General features: G+C 35.7%; 1 protein-coding gene across 3 annotated transcripts; it reads right to left on the reverse strand.

Moving 5' to 3' along the window:
- Positions 1-463: 463 nt before the first annotated feature.
- LOC122302219 lies at positions 464-11,833 on the reverse strand. Of its 3 annotated transcripts, none has more exons than XM_043113364.1 (11): positions 11,512-11,833; positions 11,105-11,143; positions 9,113-9,532; positions 8,673-8,809; positions 7,990-8,103; positions 7,795-7,878; positions 6,746-6,922; positions 3,182-3,338; positions 2,696-2,856; positions 2,482-2,608; positions 464-2,250 (listed from the first exon to the last, which is right to left on the reverse strand). In XM_043113364.1, exons 3-11 carry the CDS (start codon positions 9,428-9,430, stop codon positions 874-876), a joined length of 2,652 nt encoding a protein of 883 aa, XP_042969298.1. In that variant the 5' UTR covers positions 9,431-9,532; positions 11,105-11,143; positions 11,512-11,833; the 3' UTR covers positions 464-873. The 3 variants fall into 3 exon arrangements, with proteins under 3 accessions (XP_042969298.1, XP_042969297.1, XP_042969296.1); XM_043113363.1 differs by having other exon boundaries at positions 11,105-11,222; XM_043113362.1 differs by lacking the exon at positions 11,105-11,143.
- Between the last annotated feature and the right edge of the window lie 12,598 nt (positions 11,834-24,431).

Genomic DNA, 24,431 nt, shown 5'->3' on the forward strand with positions numbered 1-24,431 from the left:
AAGCCCATAACCTCTCCCCTTTCCCCTCACATTTTTTTTCTATAAGTAAAACAGGAGTCTAATAAAAATGAGTAAATCCGCATTTCACAGATACGAGGCATTTGTTGAGGGAAGGAGAATTGGGTACAAAATTCTACTTGACCAGGAATTGTTAAGGAAAATACCACAGAATCAAGGCACCCCGGTGTGCTTCGAAGGTTGATTTAAGAAAGCTTATTATACGGTGAGGTACGTACTTTGTCCTTGCTGTACTCAGGACCCAACAAAGTTGTACAGTAGATTATGGAGCATGTCATTACAACCAGGTTTGCAAACGAAGACTTCAATGCAACTATAAAGAAGTGCGCACAACACTTCTCTATTCAAAAATGAATTCTGAACACAAAACTCTCATGAGAGAGAGAGAGAGAGAGAGAGAGAGAGAGAGAGAGAGATGTTTTGGTTCCGAAACATAATAACAGAATTTAACAAAAAAAATAAAGACCCTTAATCTCCATTAAAAATTATTTAAAAACCTTCTCATAAATAATAGAAGAAAAATCCAATGAAAATGATAGAAGGTAAATTATAACTTGGAACTATGAGAAACCTGGATTTTTTCCCCTTCCCATAAATTCCTCCCGCCCCGCCTGCCCATCTAACATCTAGAGATATATACATGCCATCTGATTTGGGTCTTGTATAGGTATGTACAAAAACCTATCTTGGAATTTTATAAGCTTGGCTGACGTGGATTTGTAGTAAATCTAAAAAGTCATCCGAGGCCACAAACTCCCTGCACGTGCATTTTGCACTAGGCATTTTTCTCTTACCTCTCGTCTTCCAACCAAGCCCATAAATTGAACACTAACCCAAAAAGGGGAAAGGATGATCTTAATTGTTCCACGACCTCAAGTACGGTTTCCCCATTGGATCATGTAAAACAGAACTCTGATGTGGCAAGCTCATCCATCCCATATCATCAGGGATCATGGAAATTCCTGCTTCACGCCCGCTCAAGTAATCTAGTGGATGCGATGCTTGTGGTAGAACATTGTTGATCCTAGGAGTAACCCCACCCACTATTCCATAGTTCCTCAATGCAGTGAACTGCTCGGTAGAACCTACTGAATCGTAAGGGCAAGTTGGACGTAATTGGTTACAATGAGTTATAACGTCAATTAAACTCTGATCTGCACCACCTCCACTCCCAATGCTCTGACTCTGGAAACTAACTCCATCTGAACCAGTCCACCCACCATGAACTTGATGCTCACCAGAATACCAGTTCTGACTCAACAATTCCTCGCCATTTAAGCCAGATTGGAGAGGTGCTGGCATACTAATGCTATTGACAGTCCAATCCTGCACAGTCACCGGTGCCATGTGTTCTTGCCTTGGGATCGAGTATCTAACTCCATCAGAGTACATGTTCCCTGAGGCATTTCTTTCCATATAAACCCCGTTCTGTCTCTTCTGATCCTGCTCCAGTGGCAGTGACTGCTGTGGCTGCTCCTGGAAATTCCCAGGGAACTGACCATTTTCCATTGTCAAATTGTTTGGTGGCTGGAATGCTAAACCTTTCTGTTTCTGCTCCTGATCGTAGGATAATATCCCTTGGCTCTTGAAGAGAGATTGAAGTAACTCATTTTGGTCTTGGCTTGAATAAGAACTGAAGGAACATTCACCTGATTGTCTGTGTAAAAAATCTTTCCCAGTCTCTTCTACACGCAAATCAGATTCTTGATCAATTGAGTGGGCCCGTTGTAGTTCATTAACTCGTGAATGTTCAAGTGGTAACCCACTGGCAGCTGTGAATTCATGGCTTGCAGTAGAATCATTGTAAGATTGGGGCATGCTAATAGATGGCCAAACATTTTTTCCAGAAGTAAGAGACACTCCCTGACTGGTTACAACGTCTGCAGTGTTCAAATTCCCGGAGTACTCGGTTTCATCTCTAGGACCATTGTCAGACTTTGGCATGATATGGTTGTTCTCAGAGTCCATGGCCATGGTATTGACCTCATGGCCACAACTGAGAGAATAAATCTGCTGTGGAGACTGATTCTGTGGGGAGACAGGAACAGACTCTTGATCCCGTGGCGAGACAGGAACAGACTCTTCATTCTGTGGCGACACAGGAACAGACTCATGATTATGCGGGGAGCCAGGAACAGACTCTTCATCATCTTCCACTGTAGATACATTGTTTATCAATTTATTTTCCTTCCGATCCTGAAGCACGTTCTCAAGGTTCTTGTTATCATCATCCTGAGCAACAAATTGATAGATTCAACATCATATCCCTATGGAAGGGGAATTTTAAAAAATAAATAATAATAATAATAATAATAATAAAACCTTAATCGATAATCTACTGATAAACATATTACAAAGACTTACATGTTCACATTCACCAAATAACAATAACATACAAAAACATAAAACCAATAACAATGAAAGTAATAACAACAACAAAGGAAAGAGGGCAGAGTCATAGACCTGCATTAGAGGTTTTAGTTTTTCTTTCATTTCTTGCTCCAAAGAATTAGCCATTAGCCATCTTTGAAACCATTTCTCTCTCCAGTCAGCAATTGCCACCGGGAGAACTTTGGTTGCCAGCTGTAACCTATAAACAAGACTGAACTATGAGGAAGGAGAGAAACTACACTTCGCTGAAGTTTAAAAAGATATATTCCCTTCACCAGACACTAACCAGTGCTGATGCAGTTTCTTCTGCTCTTCTTCCACAAATACTTCATATGGTTGTACATGAAAACTATCAATATTGCCCAAAACACGATTAAGAGACCTGGACTGGATGCTTTTACCAGACTGCTTCATATTCTTGACAAGTTCATGTTGCTTCTTACTAATCTGAAATATATCAAAGGCATATCAGCAAAAGTCTTTGGAATATATATGATGCAAAGGTTTGCACTTGCTTTCCTTAATCCACAAATAAATTGGAAACGCCTGAAAACCATAATTACATTCATACAAGGCATATAACAATGTAAACCACGTTGAAAGAGTCACTAAAAGATGTTTCTAAAATGAACTGAAAGAATCATAGGAGTCAGAAAAGGAACACCAAACTAGCAATCGGAAAAGTGCTTTAGTCAGTGCGGTGACTGATTAAGTACCTACCTAGTCCTTTCAAGATTTTCATACAAACTTCGAAACATCAGGAAATGCTAACCTTGAAATAGGACATATATTTGGCACCATCACTACTGTGGATATTATGCCCGTGTAGCTTGTCTCCATTTCTAGGTTTTGCTCCTAAATTAAGCACATCATCTGAAGCAATCCCTAGATTTTTACCTTCATCTTTCGTGAAGCCTTTCTCAGACACCCTGGCGACCATAACAACTCATAAGATTCTTTCACTAACAAACAAAACTACATCAAAATGCATCAAAATGAAATTTCCATGTCTCAATATGGCTAATACAAGCAGATAATACAACCATGATGCACAATTAGTCATATTGAGCAAAAGAGCCCACCAACTCAACATAACAGAAGAATCCTGAAGTACAAGGAGGGTGTGCAAGAGTTGCTCCAAATAATTCTAGTTTAAAGTTCAGAATGTCAAGAAATTCTAAACTGGAAGAGGAAGGTGCACTACCTAAAGCTGTCATCCAATCATACAGTGATATAAAAGAACATATGGGTTAAAACTCCCATTAAATTTACTCACTATCATCTATATGTGCACAAAAGGATGGGAAACTGAAATAAAAGTGAGAATCAACATGAAGTTTGCGAAGTGGAATAAAGAAAATAATGAAAAAGCCATTAGGTCTAGAGCATCTATTATTTTTCCATTTTGTAGGGTATAAATAAACACTAACTGCTAATTAAATATTAAAACATAAGTGCCAGCCTGATGGTATTGTGCTGTTTTCAGTGTTCTGGGGGTTTTACAGCCCATATTTAACCTCATACCTCGAAAGGCATTGCCTAGACATACAAGAAGTATATAAAAGGAACACCAAACTAGCAATCAGAAAAGTGGCAAGAAAATCAATTCAGCCTATCGACATCTATAGAAGCTGCCCAAAGTAAAAATGTATTTAAAAATGAAGATTTAATTTTATCTATCATCCACTCGCAATCCTCAGATTTTCTATAATTCATTCCCCTCCAAATACACCATACAATTTGTGGGCAATTTGTTTCAATATATTCCACATTGCTGCAATATGTGGGCTTTCATATAATCCACTCCGATTGGAAAAGAGGCCTACTACCATTCTACGCATACCTTGAGCCAACCAACTCAACTAAAAAAGTTAGTCCACAAGGCATTGACAACCTCACAATGGATTAAAAGGCAGTCTACAGATGCCCCACTCCTTCTACACATACAATATCAAACTATCACAATGATATGTGGTTTCCTTAGGTTGTCCATAGCGAGAATTTTCCTTAAAGAGGCTGTCCAGGGGAAAAAATTGCTGTCAAAGTCACCTTAATCCGCTAAATATTCCTCCAAAGAAAATGGTTGCTGTCCAGAGGTAGTACCTTCAAGAAATTTAGATAGTGAACTTGTCTTACATGATAGAGGGAAGCCATTGGAGGAATCTAATAGAGCAAACATTACAGCCTCCTGTGCACATGCAATACTCTAAGCCTTTTGGTCCGGTTGAGCTGTATAAACTGGACACCCTAGGTTCAAGTCTCCCCATTCATATGCTTGAGACCATTGGATCGGGGGAATTTCCACTAGAATTACCCAGTGTGTACTTCTAGGAAACTTATTGTCGAGAGCCTGTACACCCTTGGGATTAGTCGGGCCTTTGTCCCGGACACCCGATGCCAATATTTAAAAATAAAATAAAAAATTCGTTGAGGGTCTTCCACCATACCATAAATCAAGCCAGAATCTAAAGTCATAGGTCATCACCCACCTCAAGCCCAATAAGGCTAGATAAAACTAGAAAACGCCACCACACCACCCAACCCATGCAAAACCAAATTTAGACTCCACTAAGGCTTTCAACAAGGCCTCCCTCTCATGTTGGTAAGACCAAAGCTACTTACGTAGAAGCCATGGTTGGGAAAAAGCAAGTTTTGGACACCCAAGCCACCATCAGAAATCAGGAAGCACACCAAAGTCACGTCACCTTATAGCCCTTTTGGAGTATAAGCCCAAATGTGGCTTAGGCCTTTTTGGGTGCTTAAAATTGTCATCATCATTATTGTTACTTACCCAAAAAAAAACACGCTTAAATCTCACTCTAAAATATGAGCAAGCAGATCATTTTTTCTTCTCCTTTTGGACAAATATGGAAGGAAAGTCCGAGCCTAAAGAACTTATTTAAAATTTGGTTTACATTCAACTCAAGGGCCAATTGGAAATTTTGTTCTCTTGGAGCTGTCTCTTAGAATCTTTGTACAATAATCTAAGGTTATAAGCCACTATTTTAGTTTTCTCTAAATCTTATAATTTGTAAGGGAAAATTGATCATTTTTAGGTTTCCTGGAATGAATTGTCGCAGTTCAAAGTTGAGGCCAGGTAGGGAGGACAGCATGTTGGGGATTCCTGCAGGAAATTCTAAGTTCTCAGTCTCCTCTTTTTACAGAAGACTAACCTGTCACAGGAGTTATCAATTTCCCTGGAAAAACATATGGAAAGTGAAAGTTCCTTCCAAGGTGGCTGCTTTCTGTTGGGTGGTATCCCTGGACAAAGTGTTGACTACTGAAAATCTTAGAAGGAGAGGTATGTACATTGCTGATTGATGATTCCTTCTTGTCTCATGTGGTGTCTATGGCTTGAAAGGAATTGGAGATGCTTTGAAGACAAAGAATGATCTTTGGGAGAACTTAGGGATTTTTTCTTTAGTACTTCGAGTTTGCGGGCCAAAGTTTTTGTAATGGAAGATATTTTCCAGAATCTGTTTTTAGTTTTCCTTTTGTTCTTGGAAAGTACTAGGTATTTCCTTTGTATACGTCCTGTGTACTTGGACTCATGCCTATTTCTTGGAAAAAAAATCTTTTATTACTTATCAGAAAAAAAAAAAAATTGTAGCAGTTGCAAAATATGACTTATTTCAAACTTTAAGAGGATGCTTGGGGAATTCAATGAGACTAGAAATATAGTAGTGAACTGGTTTGAGTTATTATGTTTTATGGAGTTTTAGGATATGAGAGAGAAAAAGTTGAATAAAAATATTATAAAGTTAAAATATTGTTAGAATATAATTTTTTAATATTATTTTTATTCTAGGATTTGAAAAAATAGAATTATTTTTTATGTTTTGTTTAGAAGTTTGAAAAAATTGTAATGATTAGATGAAAATTTTGAAATTTTAAAATTTTAAAATTGAAAAGTTTAAGTTTGAATTATGTTTGGATGTTGAGATGAAATGTGATGAGATGAAACCATCTCAACATCCAAACAACCCCTTTGGTGTTGTTTGGATAGTAAGCTGAGATGAGATGAGATAAGATTATTTGAGATGAAAGATAAAAGTTGAAAGTTGAATAAAATATTATTAGAATATTATTATTGTTTTGGAATTTGAAAATGTTGAATTGTTTATTATATTATGTGTGGGAATTTGAGAAAATTGTAATGATGAGATGAGATGAAATCATGAAACACTTCTTGTATCTAACCGGGGCCTTAGAAGCATAACCCTAAATTCCACAATGACCATGCTGAATAAGATCTGGCATCAGATTTCTAACAGGGTAATCAATCCTGCAGCAATAGATAGATTATCCAATAGCCCATCATATAGAGTTTAAGTACCTTTTTAGAAGTTCAGCATGCTTCATCAACGAAGAGTTCTGGTTATCACTACTACATACTTTGTCGTCAGCTGCCCCAGAACAAGATTCAGATGTGGCTGTGAAATCATCCTCAGGATCAGGAAATATGGACTCATTTCCATGTGAGGGTATTTTTCTCTCCAATCCGTCTATTGACCTGCTCAGACAAAAAAAAATTCAAAATACAACCATAAGAAATCAGATTAATAGAGAGGGCAAAGCAAACAACAAATTATAGTAACGCTTTAAAGCCACAAGAAACCACTATAACCACTCAAAAGCCACATCAAGATTTGAGGAACATCCCAGTAAAATTGACTCACATGTTCAAATTTTGATAGATCTAAACAAACCAATACATATGCAAGGTTTATAATATGTTATAAAAATAAATTAAATAATCCTTCATGGTATTTCTTAGAGCAATTGCATATTTGTTCTCCTTTTATCTTGGAAAAAAAAAAATGATAACTGCACAATGTTACCCATTAGAATAGATACTCAATTTTTTCTTTTTTTTTTTAAAGTTAGAATAGATACCCAATTTCTTCCAAAGAATGATAATGCAAGCATATTTGCACAAAAATAAGCAACAATGCTCCTCATTAACCTCCACAATATTTAGAATTGATATTTTTTTTTTATAAGTAATAAGAGATTTTATTCCCAAGAACAGGCATAACCCCAAGTACACAGGACATATACAAAGGAAATATTGAGAATTGATATGATGGTAAACGACTAGTGCAAACAGAGCATACATGGTAAGTCCAATTTCATCGAACACCATTGATTGAAATATATAATGAGTAAAAAGGAATCTTTCAACGCCATATTCACTTCTTCAAAGACAATACACTAAACTAGTAGCTCTCAAACAACACCTTTTGACGTGAAGAAAGAGCACAGTTTCAAAAACACAGCTCTCAAAACACACGTCCTTGTCACCATAATGCATCAACTGGATTATGCAAAAACATGAACGAAAATAGGATATTATATACAATCAGAATAAGTGGTAGGTATTACCTCCATATTTGCTGCACAATTTCCTTCTCTGGATCCTTGCAGCTTTCACATCTCTCTTTCAACTTCAGTAAGTATCGTATCATACTGCCATGAGGAGTAAAAAGGTCACAAAGAAAGATTTTTTTTTTTTTTTAAAATACCACTCTCAAGCAACAACATAAAAAGTACAGCAAAAGAAGGCAAAGCTTAACTTACTCATTATGATACTTCTGTAACTTCAAGTAATATGTTTTCTTCTCAGCCTTTAAACAATGTTCCCGACGAAGCAATGCATCAGGATGTAGATTACCAGAACAAAGTGAAGCACCCCTGCAGCCATAAATGTTTCAGACGAATTCTTTTGATTAAATTTTGGAGTTGCATTACTGAGCATAAGACACATTCTTTCAACTACCAAGTCGATACAATTAAATCAAAAAGTTGCAGTTAAATGATTTGGTAAAGAAAATCAAAGGGATAAACAGAAAGTTAAACTAAACCACGGAACTTTTATTCGGTATTTTTCCTGGGTTGTTTTCTCCTAATGAAGATTAGCATGGAACCTTGAATCTCTAAATATAATCATTCTTCCATGCACAAAAATATCACCAAAGTATTCACAACCATATAAAACTCAAGCACTCTAAAAATACTTATCTATAAACACGTCTTTAACTGAATTTTTTTTTTTTTTTATAAGTACGTCTTTAACTGAAAAATGGTTAAGTAATTTAACCTAAATTACCAACATATGGCATCCCAGAATCATTTCAAAGTAGTACATGATGGCATGCAGCACATACACATGCAGGCAGGCACATATATACATACACTGACCCTGTTTCAAAACAAAACAATTCAATCACTTCCACATAGAAGTAGCGCATATGAATACTCACCATTTGAGAAACGGATTTCCAAAGTGAAAGTTATCCCCAGCGAGCAATGCCTGCACAACTTGTTGTGGCTCAGATCCTCTAGGTAGAAGCCCCACAAGAAAGTTTCTCTCATTCTCTGATAGATGACTCTGCCAAACCTGTAATAAGTTCCACAAAAACTCCATAAAACACAATCCTTTTTTTATAGGTAAAATAAGATTTTATTGATCAAGTAAATAGACAAAGCCCAAATACACAGGAAGTATACATGAAACAATCTTGGAATTTTTTGATAAATCCTGAAACAATCTTGGAATTAAAAGAACATTTCCTAATATCATAAAATTATAGGTACCTCTTATTTAGGTGTTTTCTCTTGTATACTTCTTGTGTAGTTGGGCTATGCCTATTTACTTGGCAAAAATATTTCTTATTGCTTATTAAGCAAATTTTAAAAGTACCTCATTCGAAAGAACCTCTGTCAAATTTTCTAACTTCAAGATTTCCTGAGGAATAGCAAAAACATCTGCTAAGTTGTTCTGATGACGAAGAACAGAATTACTAAATGTCTTCACATCTCTCCAGCTTATGCCAATTTGTTCCCTTTTAGCAACAACCCTTTTTTGATTGCCATCCCACTCAAGAGAAATATGAGATTTCATGTTTGAGCCATTCTGTGGCAATCCTAAATCCATCCTTTTCAATCTATGCTTCTGCCTAGAACTGGAAGCTCTAATGCTTGCACCAAGTAATCGTTTTCTCCGCTGATCAGCCGCCATCACCACAGATGCCAGAAAAACTCAGTGAAAGCAATTTACATCCACATTATGTAAAATACAGTCTTGATCATCCTTAACAAACATCTTTCCTCCATATATAACCTGAAATGATGATATATTAGAAACAAAGATGCCGGGTATTGTATATCTCTAGTTTTTTTTTTTTTTTTTATAGGTAAGAGAAAATATTATTGAAATGAATGAAAAAGGCATAAGCCATGTACACCGGAAGTGTACAAAAGAACACCTAAATACATTCTAGCTACGCTGAATTAAAGACAAAAATTCATGAGCGTAATCCCCATTTAGTACAATAGCATAAAACCAAGACAATAGTGTGTGGAAAAATATTCTTCAGCTCCTCTCTTGTTCGTTCCTTATCCTCGAAACAACGTACATTCCCTTCTAACCAAAGACACCACATGATACATAGCGGAATTATCTTCCACGCCGCAGCCACCTGATGGCAACCTTGCAACTTCCTCCAACAACCCAACAGATCCACAACCCTCAAGGGCATCACCCAAGGAACATCAATCCTTTGAAAAATCTCATCCCACAACCCCCTTGCTACCTCACAATGAAATAGCAGGTGGTCCACAGAATCTCCATTCTTTTTGCACATACATATCTCTAGTTAAAAACAATTGGTCATCATATGCAAGTCCCTGAAATCACAAAATAAGTGCCCCGCCACCTTTATCCTTTTACAGCACAACCTTCTATAATTTTACAGAACAATATTCTTCTGTTTGAGAAGCATATTATCAAGTGCACATATGCATATTATGCTGAGAAACTCTGAGTAATACAGTTACAATCTAAGGCCACAGATAATAACAAAAAGAAGTATGTGGAGCACTGTTTAAAGCACATTATCCAGAAAATTACCAATATCAGATATCTGTGTTAAAGAATTCGAGCTAATTTAGATGGCTGATTGGATCAATTCAGTTTTATATTTCAACACGATTAATAATTCCATAAAAGTTGCACCCAATACCACATGCATCAAGCTTTAACATGGAATGCATTGGTACTGACTATCCTCACTCTTACATGACACAATTTTTTGGTAGGCTATTGGTCACAGTGACCATATGTACACCAATATCGCTCTTTTTGCCAATAAAAAATATATATATGTACACCGTGATGAAACTCGAATAATATCATTTATAGAATTGACACTAATGGAGAAAAGAGAAATTTAACACCTTAGTGACCGCATTCTTTGAAGACTACAAAAGCATTATTCTGCTGTGATCACAGCAAAATATTTGGCCATCTTTTACTGATTGTAAAGCTAAGAATAATGAGATTGGGATGGGGTTGAAGGAAAGTTGAACTGTGTATTTACCACTGCATCTAATAACCCTGTTAATGAGACTGCAACCATCAAGAGATGCGTCAATCGCCATCTCCTTGGCAGGTTTAATTAGAAGTTTCAGATTGACTAACCCTTAAATAGCAGAAAGAGGATCAAGAACTGCGGAGCTAAAGGCCCATCGCAAAAAAACCTCTCTACCTACAACATCGTCAGCATCCCTACACATGACTACCCAAGTTGCCGAATCAGAGCTCCCTCTCAGACAGTAATGGGAGTTCAAAATCACAATGCCATCCGTATATTTATAACGACGGAAAGAAAATCACCCATAAATATCAACTCACATAATAGACGCAACTGGAGCCAATGTCCAATTTGAACCCCTGTATATGTCATAACGGTCAAGTTCCAAGAAAGTCACCATCCAACTCACAATACGGAAACTTTTCACCCTATCTGAAGCTGAAGCACGAGGAAGTATAGTAACCACTTCAAGAGAGAATCTTTTTATTTTAAAGCATACTCAGCAAAAAAACAAAAAAAAAAAATAGCGCTTAGACAGAGAAAGAATAAATCTTTCCCCACAACAAAATATTTTAAAAATAAATTTTTTTTTTTTTTAAAAGAAACAAACTTTGTGAATAACCAACGCGAAGTTACTTGTATAAAATAACGAGACGATTAAGAAAGACTCAAGTCATTCAAATTAGGAATAGAAAACCCTAGAAGTTGAAATTAACAATACAATTACCTCTGATATCCTCCGACGGTGCTCTCGGTGAAAGGCCGTAAGAAATTAAACTCCCCGGATTCCGCAATAAAAGCCTGGCAAGAAGCTTCGAGATATAGCCGTCGCTCCCGATATAGAGAGGGCAAACCTAGGTGGACCAAGAGACGGAAGGAATATGAGTATTATCCGGTTGGCTTTGGGAAGAGAGGGCGTATGTGAAGGGAGAGAGATAGAGCCGCACTTGCACGCGCACAGGCACACGTATAACACGATGGAGTGAGGAGAGACAGAAGGATCCTTTTTTCTTTTTTATCTCGGCAGTGATGGAAGGATCAGACGAGTGTGGTTTATCGGGAACCGTTGAGGTTAACATTGAATGGTTACTTGGCGCGCACGGGCGCGGCTTGGCTCAAGCCATGCCAATCAGTGTTCGCTCTTCTTACGTTGGCGATTTTGGTTTATTCTTAAAAAACAAAAAATGCGGATTAACCATACATATCCAATTTTTTTTTCAACTTTTTGAAATAAAATAGGTAACGCCGCTTGGTCCCTATTTGGCAACTATATTTGCGAGCTTTCAAGAAAAAAAATATTTGATTTTATTTTTTTCAACGATATTTGCCAACCATCAACAAAAGATCATTCTTGTTTAAGAAAATTTAAAATTTACAAAAAAAAAAAAAAAGAAAATATTTTTATTCATGGTTTTCAAATATGGTTGTTAAATGGTGTTAACTAAAATTTTTCAATAAAATATGTTTATATAAAACGTTAAATTTAAATTAAATAAAAAAATCAATACTAAAAAAGAAAGAAAGAAAAAAATCATGATTTAACAATCTCGCATTGGCTAGTGTGTAAAATAATTACGGGACTCAATTATGAGGTGAGAAATTCTTAAAAGCGAGCTCGCTTGGTACCTTTTTTTTTTTTTCTTTTTTACAGTTGGTTTTTTTTTTTTTTTTTTTTTTGGTTTACAGTTCGGTTCAATTCTTGTTTTAGTATGGTCAATCTTAGCCTGTTTGGATTGTAATTCATTTTATTTTATCTCATTTCATCTTAAATATAATATTTTAATTTTAAATATTTAATTTTTTTCATCTAATCATTATAAATTTTCTAAATGTTTAAACAAAACATTAAAAAAAATCAACTTTTTCAAATCTTAAAATAAAAATTATATTGAAAAATTATATTCTAAAAATATTTTAAATTTATAATATTTTTATTTAAGTTTTTCTCTTTCTTTTTTTAAAATAGTATATAATATATTTTACTCAAACTATTTCATTATTATTCATAAATAATTTTATTATTATTTATAGATTATCTCATTTTATATCATCTCACTATTCAAACGAGACGTAACTGAAAATATATACTTTAGTTTTTATTTTTGTGTATTTAAACATTATGAAGATCAAATATTTCCTCTTGTAAAGTTGGCCAGAGCGCATGCAATAAAAAGGCCCATGAACCCATAACCAAAAGCTCGCTCTATTTCTACTAAGGGTGTGTTTAGATATTGAGTGCCATAACTGCCAAAACACATATTAAGAGTGTGTTTAGATATTGAGTGGAATTAAATTTTTTTATGAATAGTAGTGATTTGAGATAGTTGAGTGAATTTTATAGGATTCACTTGAGATAAGTTTAAGTGTGTTTGAATGTTAAGATGAGTTTACATATATATATATATATGAAGTTGTAAAAATAAATGAATTTCATTATTAAAATCTATTGTTCACCTAGCATTCCTTCTCACTACCAGCGCAAAAGATAATTTTTTTTTGGTACAAACTCACCTGCAGCCATGGTGCCAATATGCAAAAACAATAAAGTATCGCATAAAGTAATAAAAAATATACAGGTGGTCTGCTAGTATGGTGCCAACCATGTGGGCCCTAAAAGAGAGATGGAAAATCAAGAGGAAGAGCCATTAAAGTTGTTAGTTATGGGCAATAAGTAATCTCAATGTCTCTAGCCTAATACTTGCCCAAGATACCAACCTCACCCAACACGGTAACATATTTGAAGACTTAACAATCTACGATCAATCACGATTAGGGAAGGTCACACCATGAAACAATCCTGGCCAATTAAACGCTCGATCTATATAAATGGAGATCAAAGCATGCATCAAGTGTAATTTTAATTTTACAATTCAAAAACAAAAGCATTCTGATACACTTTATTTTCGTTGACTTAGGCATCGAGGGTGTCACTCACCACTCTGAACCTCACTTATCTTTTTTATTATAGGCTGTCAAAGATCTATTGCGGGAGTACGAAACACGTCTACAACACAATATATATTGTATTAAAGATCCTTACTTATGCATTTGATTAAATATGAACTGAAATGTATGTGATTAATATTTAGCATCTAATTTTGTTTGGATAGTGAAATAAAAGCTGAAAATTGAAAATTGAATAAAATATTGTTAGAATATTATTTTTTTAATATTATTATTGTTTTGAGATTTGAAAAAGTTAAACAGAGATTTGAAAAAGTTAAATTGTTTATTATATTTTGTGTAGAAATTTGAAAAAATTATAATGATGAGATGAGATAAAATGTATTGAGAGTATTTCTCAATCCAAACGGCATAGTCTTTAATTATATAATCCTTAACTATATATTTAAATAATTGAAATATAGTCCTTAAGTATTTAGTTTGTAAATATCAAATATAATACTAAATATTTGATATAGTCTATAATCATTCTCCCCTTTTCTATCAAATTAGAAAAATGTGAAAACTTAAGTACTAATTTTGCAATTAATCATATTTTTGTAGACTACATGCACATATTATTAATCGAATATAAGACACAAATTATATTATTGGGTAATGGTATGATATCAATGACAAGAGAAGAAAAAAATATGTTTTCAAGAATAAATGAAGATGTATAGATAATTATTAATGATAAGAACTTAAAATAAATCAAACTGTGAGATCTACATACAAATTTATATAAAAAAATCTTATTTATTGACGTATCTTAATATAATATATTAAATATATTTTATAATAAAAAAATTATAATCTGATAAATAGCATTGAATAGGGAAAAAATGGGATAAATACAATAGAAAGTTATTTGAATTTGTTACGATTTAATGTGAGAAGACATAGCATGAGGAGAAGAGCTTACATGCAATGGGTAATTGCTTTCCTCAACATGCAGTGGCATGCCAACAAGTGGCACAAAACTTTGATGGGTAGGGAGCAGGGTCAAATGGTTACGCATGTATTATTTTGTATGATTACACAATTCTTTCGTACCAAAGAGGTGGTGACCTAGGGATATAATGAGTGCCTTAAGCATACTGGGGTTCCCAAGAGTAGGCGATCGAGGTACTCACTGAGGGATCCAAACACGGGGAATGTTATGACGTTAAAACTTGACAAAATTAGTCTCCAATAGTCTTAAACTTTTGGATAAATATTTGGGTCTTTAATAATTGATATCAGAATAAGGACTATGTCATGAGTTCAAGTCAAGGAAATGGCGACCTATAGGCTAGATTAAAAGGCATTAGTATTATTTATGGGCATAATATTAAATCATATATTGAATACTATAGATGAGTGAAGCCAGCAAAAGGAAAATGGCTACAGAGTAGGCTGCTATGAACATCAGATTTAGAAACATAGAGGAATGTTATGATCTTGAAACTTAGAAGCTTAATCAAATTAGTATCCAACAGTTTTAGAGCTTTTGGATCAATTGTTGGGTCTTTAACAGGGACTAGATGATTAAATTATGTTGGTGTGTCAATTTTACTGTATAACATTTGTTACATACCAAATATTTCAATTGTTAAAAAAAAAAAACAGAAATTATAGATTCTTCTATTGATGAATGGGTCGGTTATAGATATGGAGAGCAAGTCAGCCATTAGAATTTAGGGTTGCCGTTATACCAATTCGGAAATATGTCGATAAATTTTTGACCATGACTAAGGGCACTTTGTCCATCTGCTGCCGCTTTAAGTCATTTGCTGATTCTGGAACCATACCCATCCCTAGCATTGACAATATTTGCCCCCAAGGGCTTTGATTCTGCTGAATTATACACTGACAAGGAGATATTGGCCGTTGAGCTAGGGTTTATGAGGCGTGGAGGCTTTCTGAAGAAGAAGAATCGCAATATGATGATGTACATGTTCTTGTTTTGTTTTACTTGTTTAGTTGAGTTCAGTTGTGTCGTGGGCCATATGGGCCGGGCCTTTTTGGGCTTCTGTTGGACAAAAGTCAATAGGGCTTTAATCCTGTAACAGACAATATCGATAGTCTACATATAGTATGCTTTAATTGGTGCAACCCATTATCATATTAAGGGCCACCACCATAATTTCCTTCAATTAGATTATACCGGAAATATTCTAGAAGCAATTATAGAAGAATATTCACAAGGCATTGACTCTAGAGATCCTAGTTTCCTCGAACAAACCAGTCTATCTTCTTGCTCCTTACACTCATTTCCATTAATTTACTGCTACATTGCATTTGATTTCTTAATAATTTGGTATCAGAGCCCTCGATTGCTGAGACTATGGTAGTGAAGATGGCTGAAGGAACTAGATTTAAGGAACTAGAGAAAGTAGTGCTCTGACTAAAGCAACATCAATACCTGTAAGAACAAATGGTGGAAACTCATCAGAAATCATTGGATGACATTGCCAAAAGATGGATCTGATATTAGAAACTCTTAATGGGGGAAATCCACTCTCTAGAAACTACAATGTTAGAACCCATGGAGAAGATTCACACTCTGAAGGTTCAGGAAATCAATAGGGCATGCAGTTTAGATCTATCAAGCTAGATTTTCCTAGATTTGATGTTGAAAACCCTTCGGGTTGGGTATACAAGGCCAAACACTATTTTTCCCAACACCCAATGTCAAACCAACAAAAAATAATGATGTGCTCTTTTTACATGGAAGGTGATGCAATAGTGTGGTTCCAAGAGGCTGAGGAGTCAAGCAGTTTACTCAACTAGGACTCCCTTGTTCAAGCTCTACAAACTAGATTTGGAAGCTCCTTACATGATGACTCCATGGAAGCCATTTCTAGGCTATGGCAAACAACAACAATGGCAGCATACATGACTCCATTTAAGGTACTCTTTAATCATCTTAGGGATTTATATGAAAGTTATAAGCTTAGTTGCTTCATTACTGGGCTTAAAGATGAAATTAGACTGCCCATTAAGTTGCTTAAAGCCCATACCCTGAATTTTGCCTTTGGATTAGCAAAAATCAAGGAAGAATACATTCACAGCTCTAGGAAAAATGACAGACCAGTGTATCAGTCTAACTCAGCCCCAATAGGTTCATGGATTGTTAGTGGAGGCTCAGGGTACTTCCATGGAAATGTTAGGAAGGAGTTCCTTACTTCTAAAGGATTTTCTCCCAAAAATACCCTACCTATAAAAAAGGTCAGTGCCAATGAGATGAAGCAGATGAGAGAAAATGGTCTATGTTCTTATTGTGAAGAGAAATAGAACCCCAACCATAGGTGTAAGAGGGCTAGGCTGTATGTCATGGAGGGAATTGAATTCTCTAGTGAAGCTGAGGCAGTGGAAGATGAAGAGAAAGAATTGGAATTAGGGGAAGATAATGAGATTACACCTAGAACATTAAGTGAGTCTCCTGGGATCTCAATTCATATCATTGCGGGCTCTCAAACCCAAGAACAATGAGAATTATGGGGAAGATTGAAGACCAATCAGTAGTTATATTGGTGGATACGAGGAGCACTTATAATTTCCTTATTCCCACCATTGTATCCAAGACTCACCTAGTCTCTAACTCTAAGGAGCAAATAAAAGCTAGGGTTGCCAATGGAGAAAGAATTAGGAGCCAAGGTAAATTGAATAGGGCAAGATTTACAATACAAGGGCAGGTATTTACTATTGAATTTTTCTTGTTACCCCTAGGGGTTGGGACCTTATTCTTGGGATGCAATGGCTCTGAACCTTGGGGCCTGTTTTATGGAACTTTATGGACCTCACAATGTCATTCACATGGGAGGAAGAACAATCATTCTTAAAGGGTTGAATCCCCCCCTCCCCCCATTCTGAGTTAGTTGATGGGAATACTCTCTCTCAATTAACAAAGGTGGAGAGAAGGGGAATGCTTTTCCAAATTTCTGAAGTAAGGCAGATTGAAGAGGAAACCCAAGTGTCACTTGCTATGGCTATTACTGAAGTTTAACAAGGTGTTTAAAGAGCCTAAAGGGCTACCTTTTAAGAGTTTCCATGATCATCACATCATTTTGAAGGAAGGCACGACCCCCATTTCAATCTGCCCCTATAGATATCATTTCTATAAAAAATCTGAGATCGAAAAAATAGCCAATGAGTTGCTGATAGCAGGGGTGATTAGACTAAGCTAATCCCCCTTTTCCTCACCCATTTTGCTAGTGAGGAAGGCGGATGGAGGGTGGAGGATATGTATTGATTACTAGGCTTTGAACAAGAAGACAGTGAAGGATAAATTTCCTATTCCTATCATAGATGAGCTTCTTGATGAACTACTTGGGCTACCATTTTTTTTTTTTTAAATGGATTTGAAGTTAGGGTACCACCAGATACGGGTTAGGGAGGAGGATATACCCAAGACAGCATTTAGAACTCATCATGACTACTATGAGTTCCTAATAATATCGTTTGGGTTGACTAACGCCCCAGCCACTTTTCAAGGACTCATGAATGAGATATTACAGCCTTATTTAAGGAATATTGTAATTTCTTTTTTGATGATATCCTAATTTACAGTAAGATACTAGAAGAACACTTGTCCCATCTCACTGTGGTGCTAGAAACACTGGTAGCACACGCTTTGTTTGCCAAGAAAAGTGAGTGGAAGTTTGGGTGCAGCGAGATTGAGTACCTAGGGCACCTAGTGTGACGCCCCCAAATTCCGTTTGGGATCGGACGGACATTTGAAGCGTCGAGACATGTAACACAAGGTTACCTACCCCCGTTCATGACATATAAGATGCAATATTCTTAACATACATCTAACATTATTCAATATTCGCAGTGGATAAATTTTTTCTTTAGCAATACTATACACCAAATTGAAAATATCCTAAGTAGTTAAAACATACTTCATACATAAATACCCATTGAACAACTAAAATCACAACACTAGTCCAAAATGGTTATGATCCAAAAAGTACTAGAGATGCAACTCTATCGTACAAGTAGTAATTTACGTTAACTACTATATTAACATTGACGTCACACCGTCGCTTAGTCAACTATGTCTAGTTGGTCAGCTCCTGATTCTCCTTCAGGTCCTGTAACAAGATCTACCATTCGGGGGTAATGGTAGTTGGGACTACCAAAGTGAGATTTGATTACAAATCTCAGTAAGTTAACAAAAAACTTCCACACAGGCTAATGATGCATGGATGACAGTAAAAGTATGAATGCATAATCAAATTCATAGGTAATTAAAGCATAACTTGATGTACAACATAGCATAACTGACATAACTTAAATTGAAACGTGAACTGAACTTGACTTGACATGAACTTGATCTGAAACTTGACTTAACATGAACTTGCTCTGAGACTTGACTTAATATGAACGTGATCTGAAACTTATTCTTTAACTATTTAAATACATACTCCACAATTGTTGTGGCCCCATGTATTCTACATGTCACAATTGCTGTGTCTCACGTAGTGTATGCGTCACAATTGCTGTGACCCCATACATAAGTAATCAAAACATAACTTGACGTACAATATAGTATAATTGACATAACTTAAATTGAAACGTGAACTGAAATTGACTTGACATGAACTTGATCTGAAACTTGACTTAACATGAGCTTGCTCTGAAACTTGACTTAACATGAACGTAATCTGAAACTTATTCTTTAACTGTTTAAATACATACTCCACAGTTGTTGTGGCCTCATGTATTCTACGTGTAAATACATACTCCACAGTTGTTGTGCCCCCATGTATTTTACGCTTCACAATGCAGTTAAATACATACTCCACAGTTGTTGTGGCCCAATGTATTTTACATGTCACAATGCAGTTATATACATACTCCACAGTTGTTGTGGCCCCATGTATTCTATGTGTCACAATTGTTGTGTCTCACGTAGTGTATGCATCACAATTGTTGTGACCCCATACTTCATGTGCCACAGTTGTTGTGGACCCCACGAAACTGAATGTAACTCAAGATGAAACGTGACTGGAATACGAAAGGACAGAAGCCCTGACATAACATAACGTGACTTGAACATAACTTGAAAGACATGACCAACTTGAGATAGGGTTTTATTGTAACATGACTTAAACATGTAACACACAATATTTCATAACATGATATCATATGTAACGGAAACATAATTAACCTGACATACTTGCAACAGTGAACATGACATGATATACATGTAATAGATGGCATATTTAACATTATGTACTTGCAATATATGACAAAATATCTTGTATAATAGATGAAACTTATGACAGAATAAATTCTGTGTAACAGACAAATATGTGATAACTTAGCATGGTCTGACATATATGATAACACACATACATACATTGTAGTTCCTTTACTTAGCACGCATACACAGTAGACTGTTAGTAAGTTAAAAGCTAACTTACCTCGATCTCTGCGTTTCTTATAAAACTTTAAGCGCAATCACGAGAAACTGTAATTAGTGATTCTAAAAATTAGAACTAAATCACTAATAATTTGAAATATGAAAAATACTAACTTAAAGAGTAAAATTTTCAATTTTACCCTCTACATGTAGGAAAATGACCGTTTTACCCCTAACTTAAAGATTTTGCATGCTAACTCCAAAAGTCACCAAAATTTACATGCCTCATATAAATTTTATCCTAAACTCAAATATCAATTTAGAAAAATTTAAAACTAATCACAACTATTAAAACTCCATAGGGCCGAAATTCTCATATGCTATTTCCATTGATTTTTGTTTCTAACTTGTTTTGATTAAGTTTTTTATCTATAACTTATAAAGATGTGATCTTCAAACCAAACCATCACATGATTTAAAAAGATGTCCTAAAAAAATATAAGCTTCTAATTCAAGATCACATGGTTAAACATTAACCAAAACATAAATTGAGCCAAGAACATCCACATTTTGGCCTATCCGAACATCTGTTTGCGTAATATTTCATATTTTTGAAACTAAATTCAAATATTTTTAAAATAATATTCTAATATGTATCAAAGAGGCTTAAGACCCTCCAATAAAATTATCAAAACCATTGGAATAGGTTTAAACTACTAAAGATTTAAACTTTCTCAAAACAGAAACTATTTTTCCTCTTCCATTTTCTAAGTTTCTAGATCTAAGAAAATTTTTCATAAAAATCTTTAATCATGCAACAATCCTCAACCAATAATCATATACACATGTTAACAATACTCCATAAAAATTTTGGATCAATATCTATCCATTAGCTTGGTCAAAAACTTCAAAATATAACATATTCTCCAGTTTATCTCCTAGAATGACCTTTCTAGAGTTTAAACAATATTTGACTGACCAAATGATCTTCAAATGGAATAAATGAGATATTCACGTAAACTAGACTAAAAAATGAACAACTTATATGAAGGATAATTTATGATAAAATACTTACAAAAATTTCGAAATGGACATGCAAAAGAACATCCAAAAACTGTCCGAGAGAGTGTTTGGTGTTCATACAATGAAAGGTGTAAAGGAAAAAGATTTCATGGGGAGTGGCTGGAGGTATTTATGGACAAAATATGGAAGAAGATAAGCCTGGAGTGAGAGTTGAGTGCATGTCTCTCTTACTGGGAGTGAGAATTAAGTGTGGGTCTCTTTTACCCGAAGTGAGAGTTGAGTGCAGGTCTCTCTTACCCAGAGTGAGAGTTAAGTGTAGGTCTCTCTTACCCAATAATATCTACAAAAATCAACTCAAGATATTTTTACCCAATAATATCCACAAAATTAGATTAAGATATTTTTATCCAATAATATCTACAAAATTAGCTAAAGATATTTTTATCCAATAATATCCACAAAAATCAGTTCAAGATATTTTTATCCAATAATATCTACAGTTTTGAACAGACGTTTTGTCTGAAAATATGAAAAATAGTTATTGCGCCATAAGACCTTAAATAACCCACCGAGTCTAATGACACAAACTATAATACATTTAGACACTTCTAACTATCTCCAATAATCAAAAATACACTTTTGATACCATAATGGGTAATAACACTAACTATGTAGTTAGACTAAAATCTATATGATTAAATGGATTCGTGAAAACTTATGGGGTCTTCACGATGTTTCTGAAGCCAATAGAAATTCCACAATTGAATTTCTAGTGGGCTGTTATACCTAATCTCGGTTGAAAGGGTGAAAACTAACCCCTCTAAAACTCAAGCCATGCTAAAATGGCCTTTACCTAATTCCCTTAAGTCCTTGAGAGGCTTTTTAGGGCTCTACAGGAAATTTATCAAACACTATGGGTTTATTGTTGCCCCCCTCACTGCCTTATTTAAAAAGAATTGTTTTCAATGGACAACAGTAGCCTCCAAGGCCTTTGATGAGCTAAAAATTGCAGTTACTAAGCCCCTGATTTTGGCCTCATCGGACTTTACTAAACCCTTCCTAATTGAGTGTGATGCTTCCGAAGTGGGTATTGGGGCTGTCTTGATGCAAGAGGGCAGACCTTTGGCTTATCTTAGCCATGCTCTCAGGGAAAGACCCTTAGACCTCTCTACTTATGAGAATGAATTAATGGCATTGATGTTTGCTGTCAAAAAGTGGAGGCCATATGTGTTGGGCAAATCATTTGTTGTGAAGACAGACTAACAGAGTCTGAAGTTTTTATTGGAGCAGAAACTTGGTATTCCTACTTAACAAAAGTGGATAAGTAAGCTGCTTGGATATGCTTTATCCAGGCAACCTGAGATGGAAGAAGGAGGCTCTCTAGCATGAATCATAATTTTAGACCTGGTGTGGTTACAAGACCTCTGAGCTTCTTACAAGATAGATCTAGAGTTGGCTTAAGTTTGTTAAAAGCTGCAGTAAGGGCAGCTTGGGGATCAAGGATTTTCAGTGGTGAATGGGCTGCTGCTTAAAAAGGGGAGGATTTCTTTGTCAAAAAATTCACCTTTTAAACAACAAGTTTTATATTACACACATGAGAATCCATATGGGGGACATGTAGGTTATCAAAAGACTCTTCACAGGGCTAAGGCTGACTTCTATTAGCCTGGCATGAAGAAAGATATGAAGGCTTACATTAGGGAGTGTCCAACTTGCTAGTAATGTAAAACAGAGAATGTCCACCCTCCTGGCCTATTTCAACCCTTGTCCATACCCACTAAAAGCTGGACAGACGTATCGATGGACTTCATCGAATCTTTACCGATTTCCCAGGGATTTTCAGTCATTTTGGTTGTGGTAGATAGACTGACCAAGTACTCACACTTCATTCCACTCTCCAACCTTTTATACAGCATCCACAGTGGCCAAGGCATTTATTTTCCAAGCTTTTAAACTTTACGGGATGCCATCTACCATTGTGACAGATCAGGATGCTACTTTTACTAGTTCATTTTGTAAAGAAGTTTTTAGGTTACATGGGACTCACCTAGCCTACAATTCAGGTCACCATCCCCAATTAGATGGCCAGACGGAAGTTGTGAATAGGGTAATCCAGCAATACTTAAGGTGTTCTATGAGCCATCGCCCTAAGGAGTGGGCATCTTGGCTACTGTGGGGGGAGTGGTGGTATAACACCAACCTCCACTCTTCCATCCAGATTACATCCTATGAGGCCTTATACGGGGTTTCTCCACCTACTCTACTACAGTATGTGACTGGGACTACTCAGAACCGAGAGGTGGACATGCAACTAAGGACTAGAGATGAAATTTTGGCTATTTTGAAAAAGAATCTACTCACAGCTTAAGCATCCATGAAAAAAGTGGTATGACAATAAACATACACCTTGGGAATTTAAGGTAGGGGATAGGGTGTACCTCAGGCTCCAAAAATACGAACAGTAGAGCATAGCCAGCCGCTCAAGCTCTAAGCTTTCCCCTCGATACTACGGTCTCTTTGAAATTTTGCAACTAATTGGCTCTGTCATCTACAAGTTGAAGCTGCCGCCAGACTTCATGACACACCCGGTATTCCATATTTCTTCTCTCAAATAGTGTGTGGGTTCCCCGGTTGTTGCAACCACTATGTTACCTCCCTTGGATCCCCACAGAGCCCCTCGCGCAGAACCAAAAACCATCTTAAACCGCAAGATGATCAAACATCAAAGGTCTTCTAAAGAGGGGGCAATTGTTGAGCTAGGGTTCCAGAGGCGTGGAGGCTTTTTGAAGAAGAAGAAAAATGATCTGATGATGTACTTGTTCTTGTTTTATTTTACTTAGTTCAGTTGAGTTTAGTTGTGTCATGGGACATACGGGTCGGGCCTTGTTTGGGCTCCTGCTGGACAAGAGTCAATGGGTTTATTTATGCTTTAATTCTGTAATAGACAATATCGATAGTCTACCTATAGTCTACTTTAATTAGTGCAGCCCATTATCATATTAAGGGGCACCACTGTAATTTCCTTCAATTAGGTTATGCCATCACTATGTAATACCGAAAATATTCTAGAAGCAATTATAGAAGAATATTCACAAGGCATTGCCTCTGGAGGTTCTGGTTTCCTCAAACAAAACAGTCTATCATCTTGCTTCTTACATTCATTTCCATTAATTTACTAACATATTACATTTTGGTTCTTAACATTAGCAACAAAAATTGGGGGATAATGTCAACTTAGATCAAGATTTATGAATCATAAGTAAAACATCTACTAAAAAAGAAAAGAAAAAACTTATCATGGGTTGGGACCAATGAAGTTGAATGGA

The sequence above is a fragment of the Carya illinoinensis genome, chromosome 3, assembly GCF_018687715.1.
Source record: "Carya illinoinensis cultivar Pawnee chromosome 3, C.illinoinensisPawnee_v1, whole genome shotgun sequence".
Taxonomy (NCBI): Eukaryota; Viridiplantae; Streptophyta; class Magnoliopsida; order Fagales; family Juglandaceae; genus Carya; species Carya illinoinensis.

Excerpts from the sequence above, each read along its gene's own strand:
- LOC122302219 (XM_043113362.1), bottom strand. The coding sequence starts at position 9,430 with ATGGCGGCTGATCAGCGGAGAAAACGATTACTTGGTGCAAGCATTAGA. Across the intron at positions 8,810-9,112 it reads CAGAGGTTCTTTCGAATGAG|GTTTGGCAGAGTCATCTATC; the intron begins GTACTTTTAAAA and ends AACTTATTACAG. Across the intron at positions 6,923-7,794 it reads ATTGTGCAGCAAATATGGAG|GTCAATAGACGGATTGGAGA; the intron begins GTAATACCTACC and ends TTGTCTGAGCAG.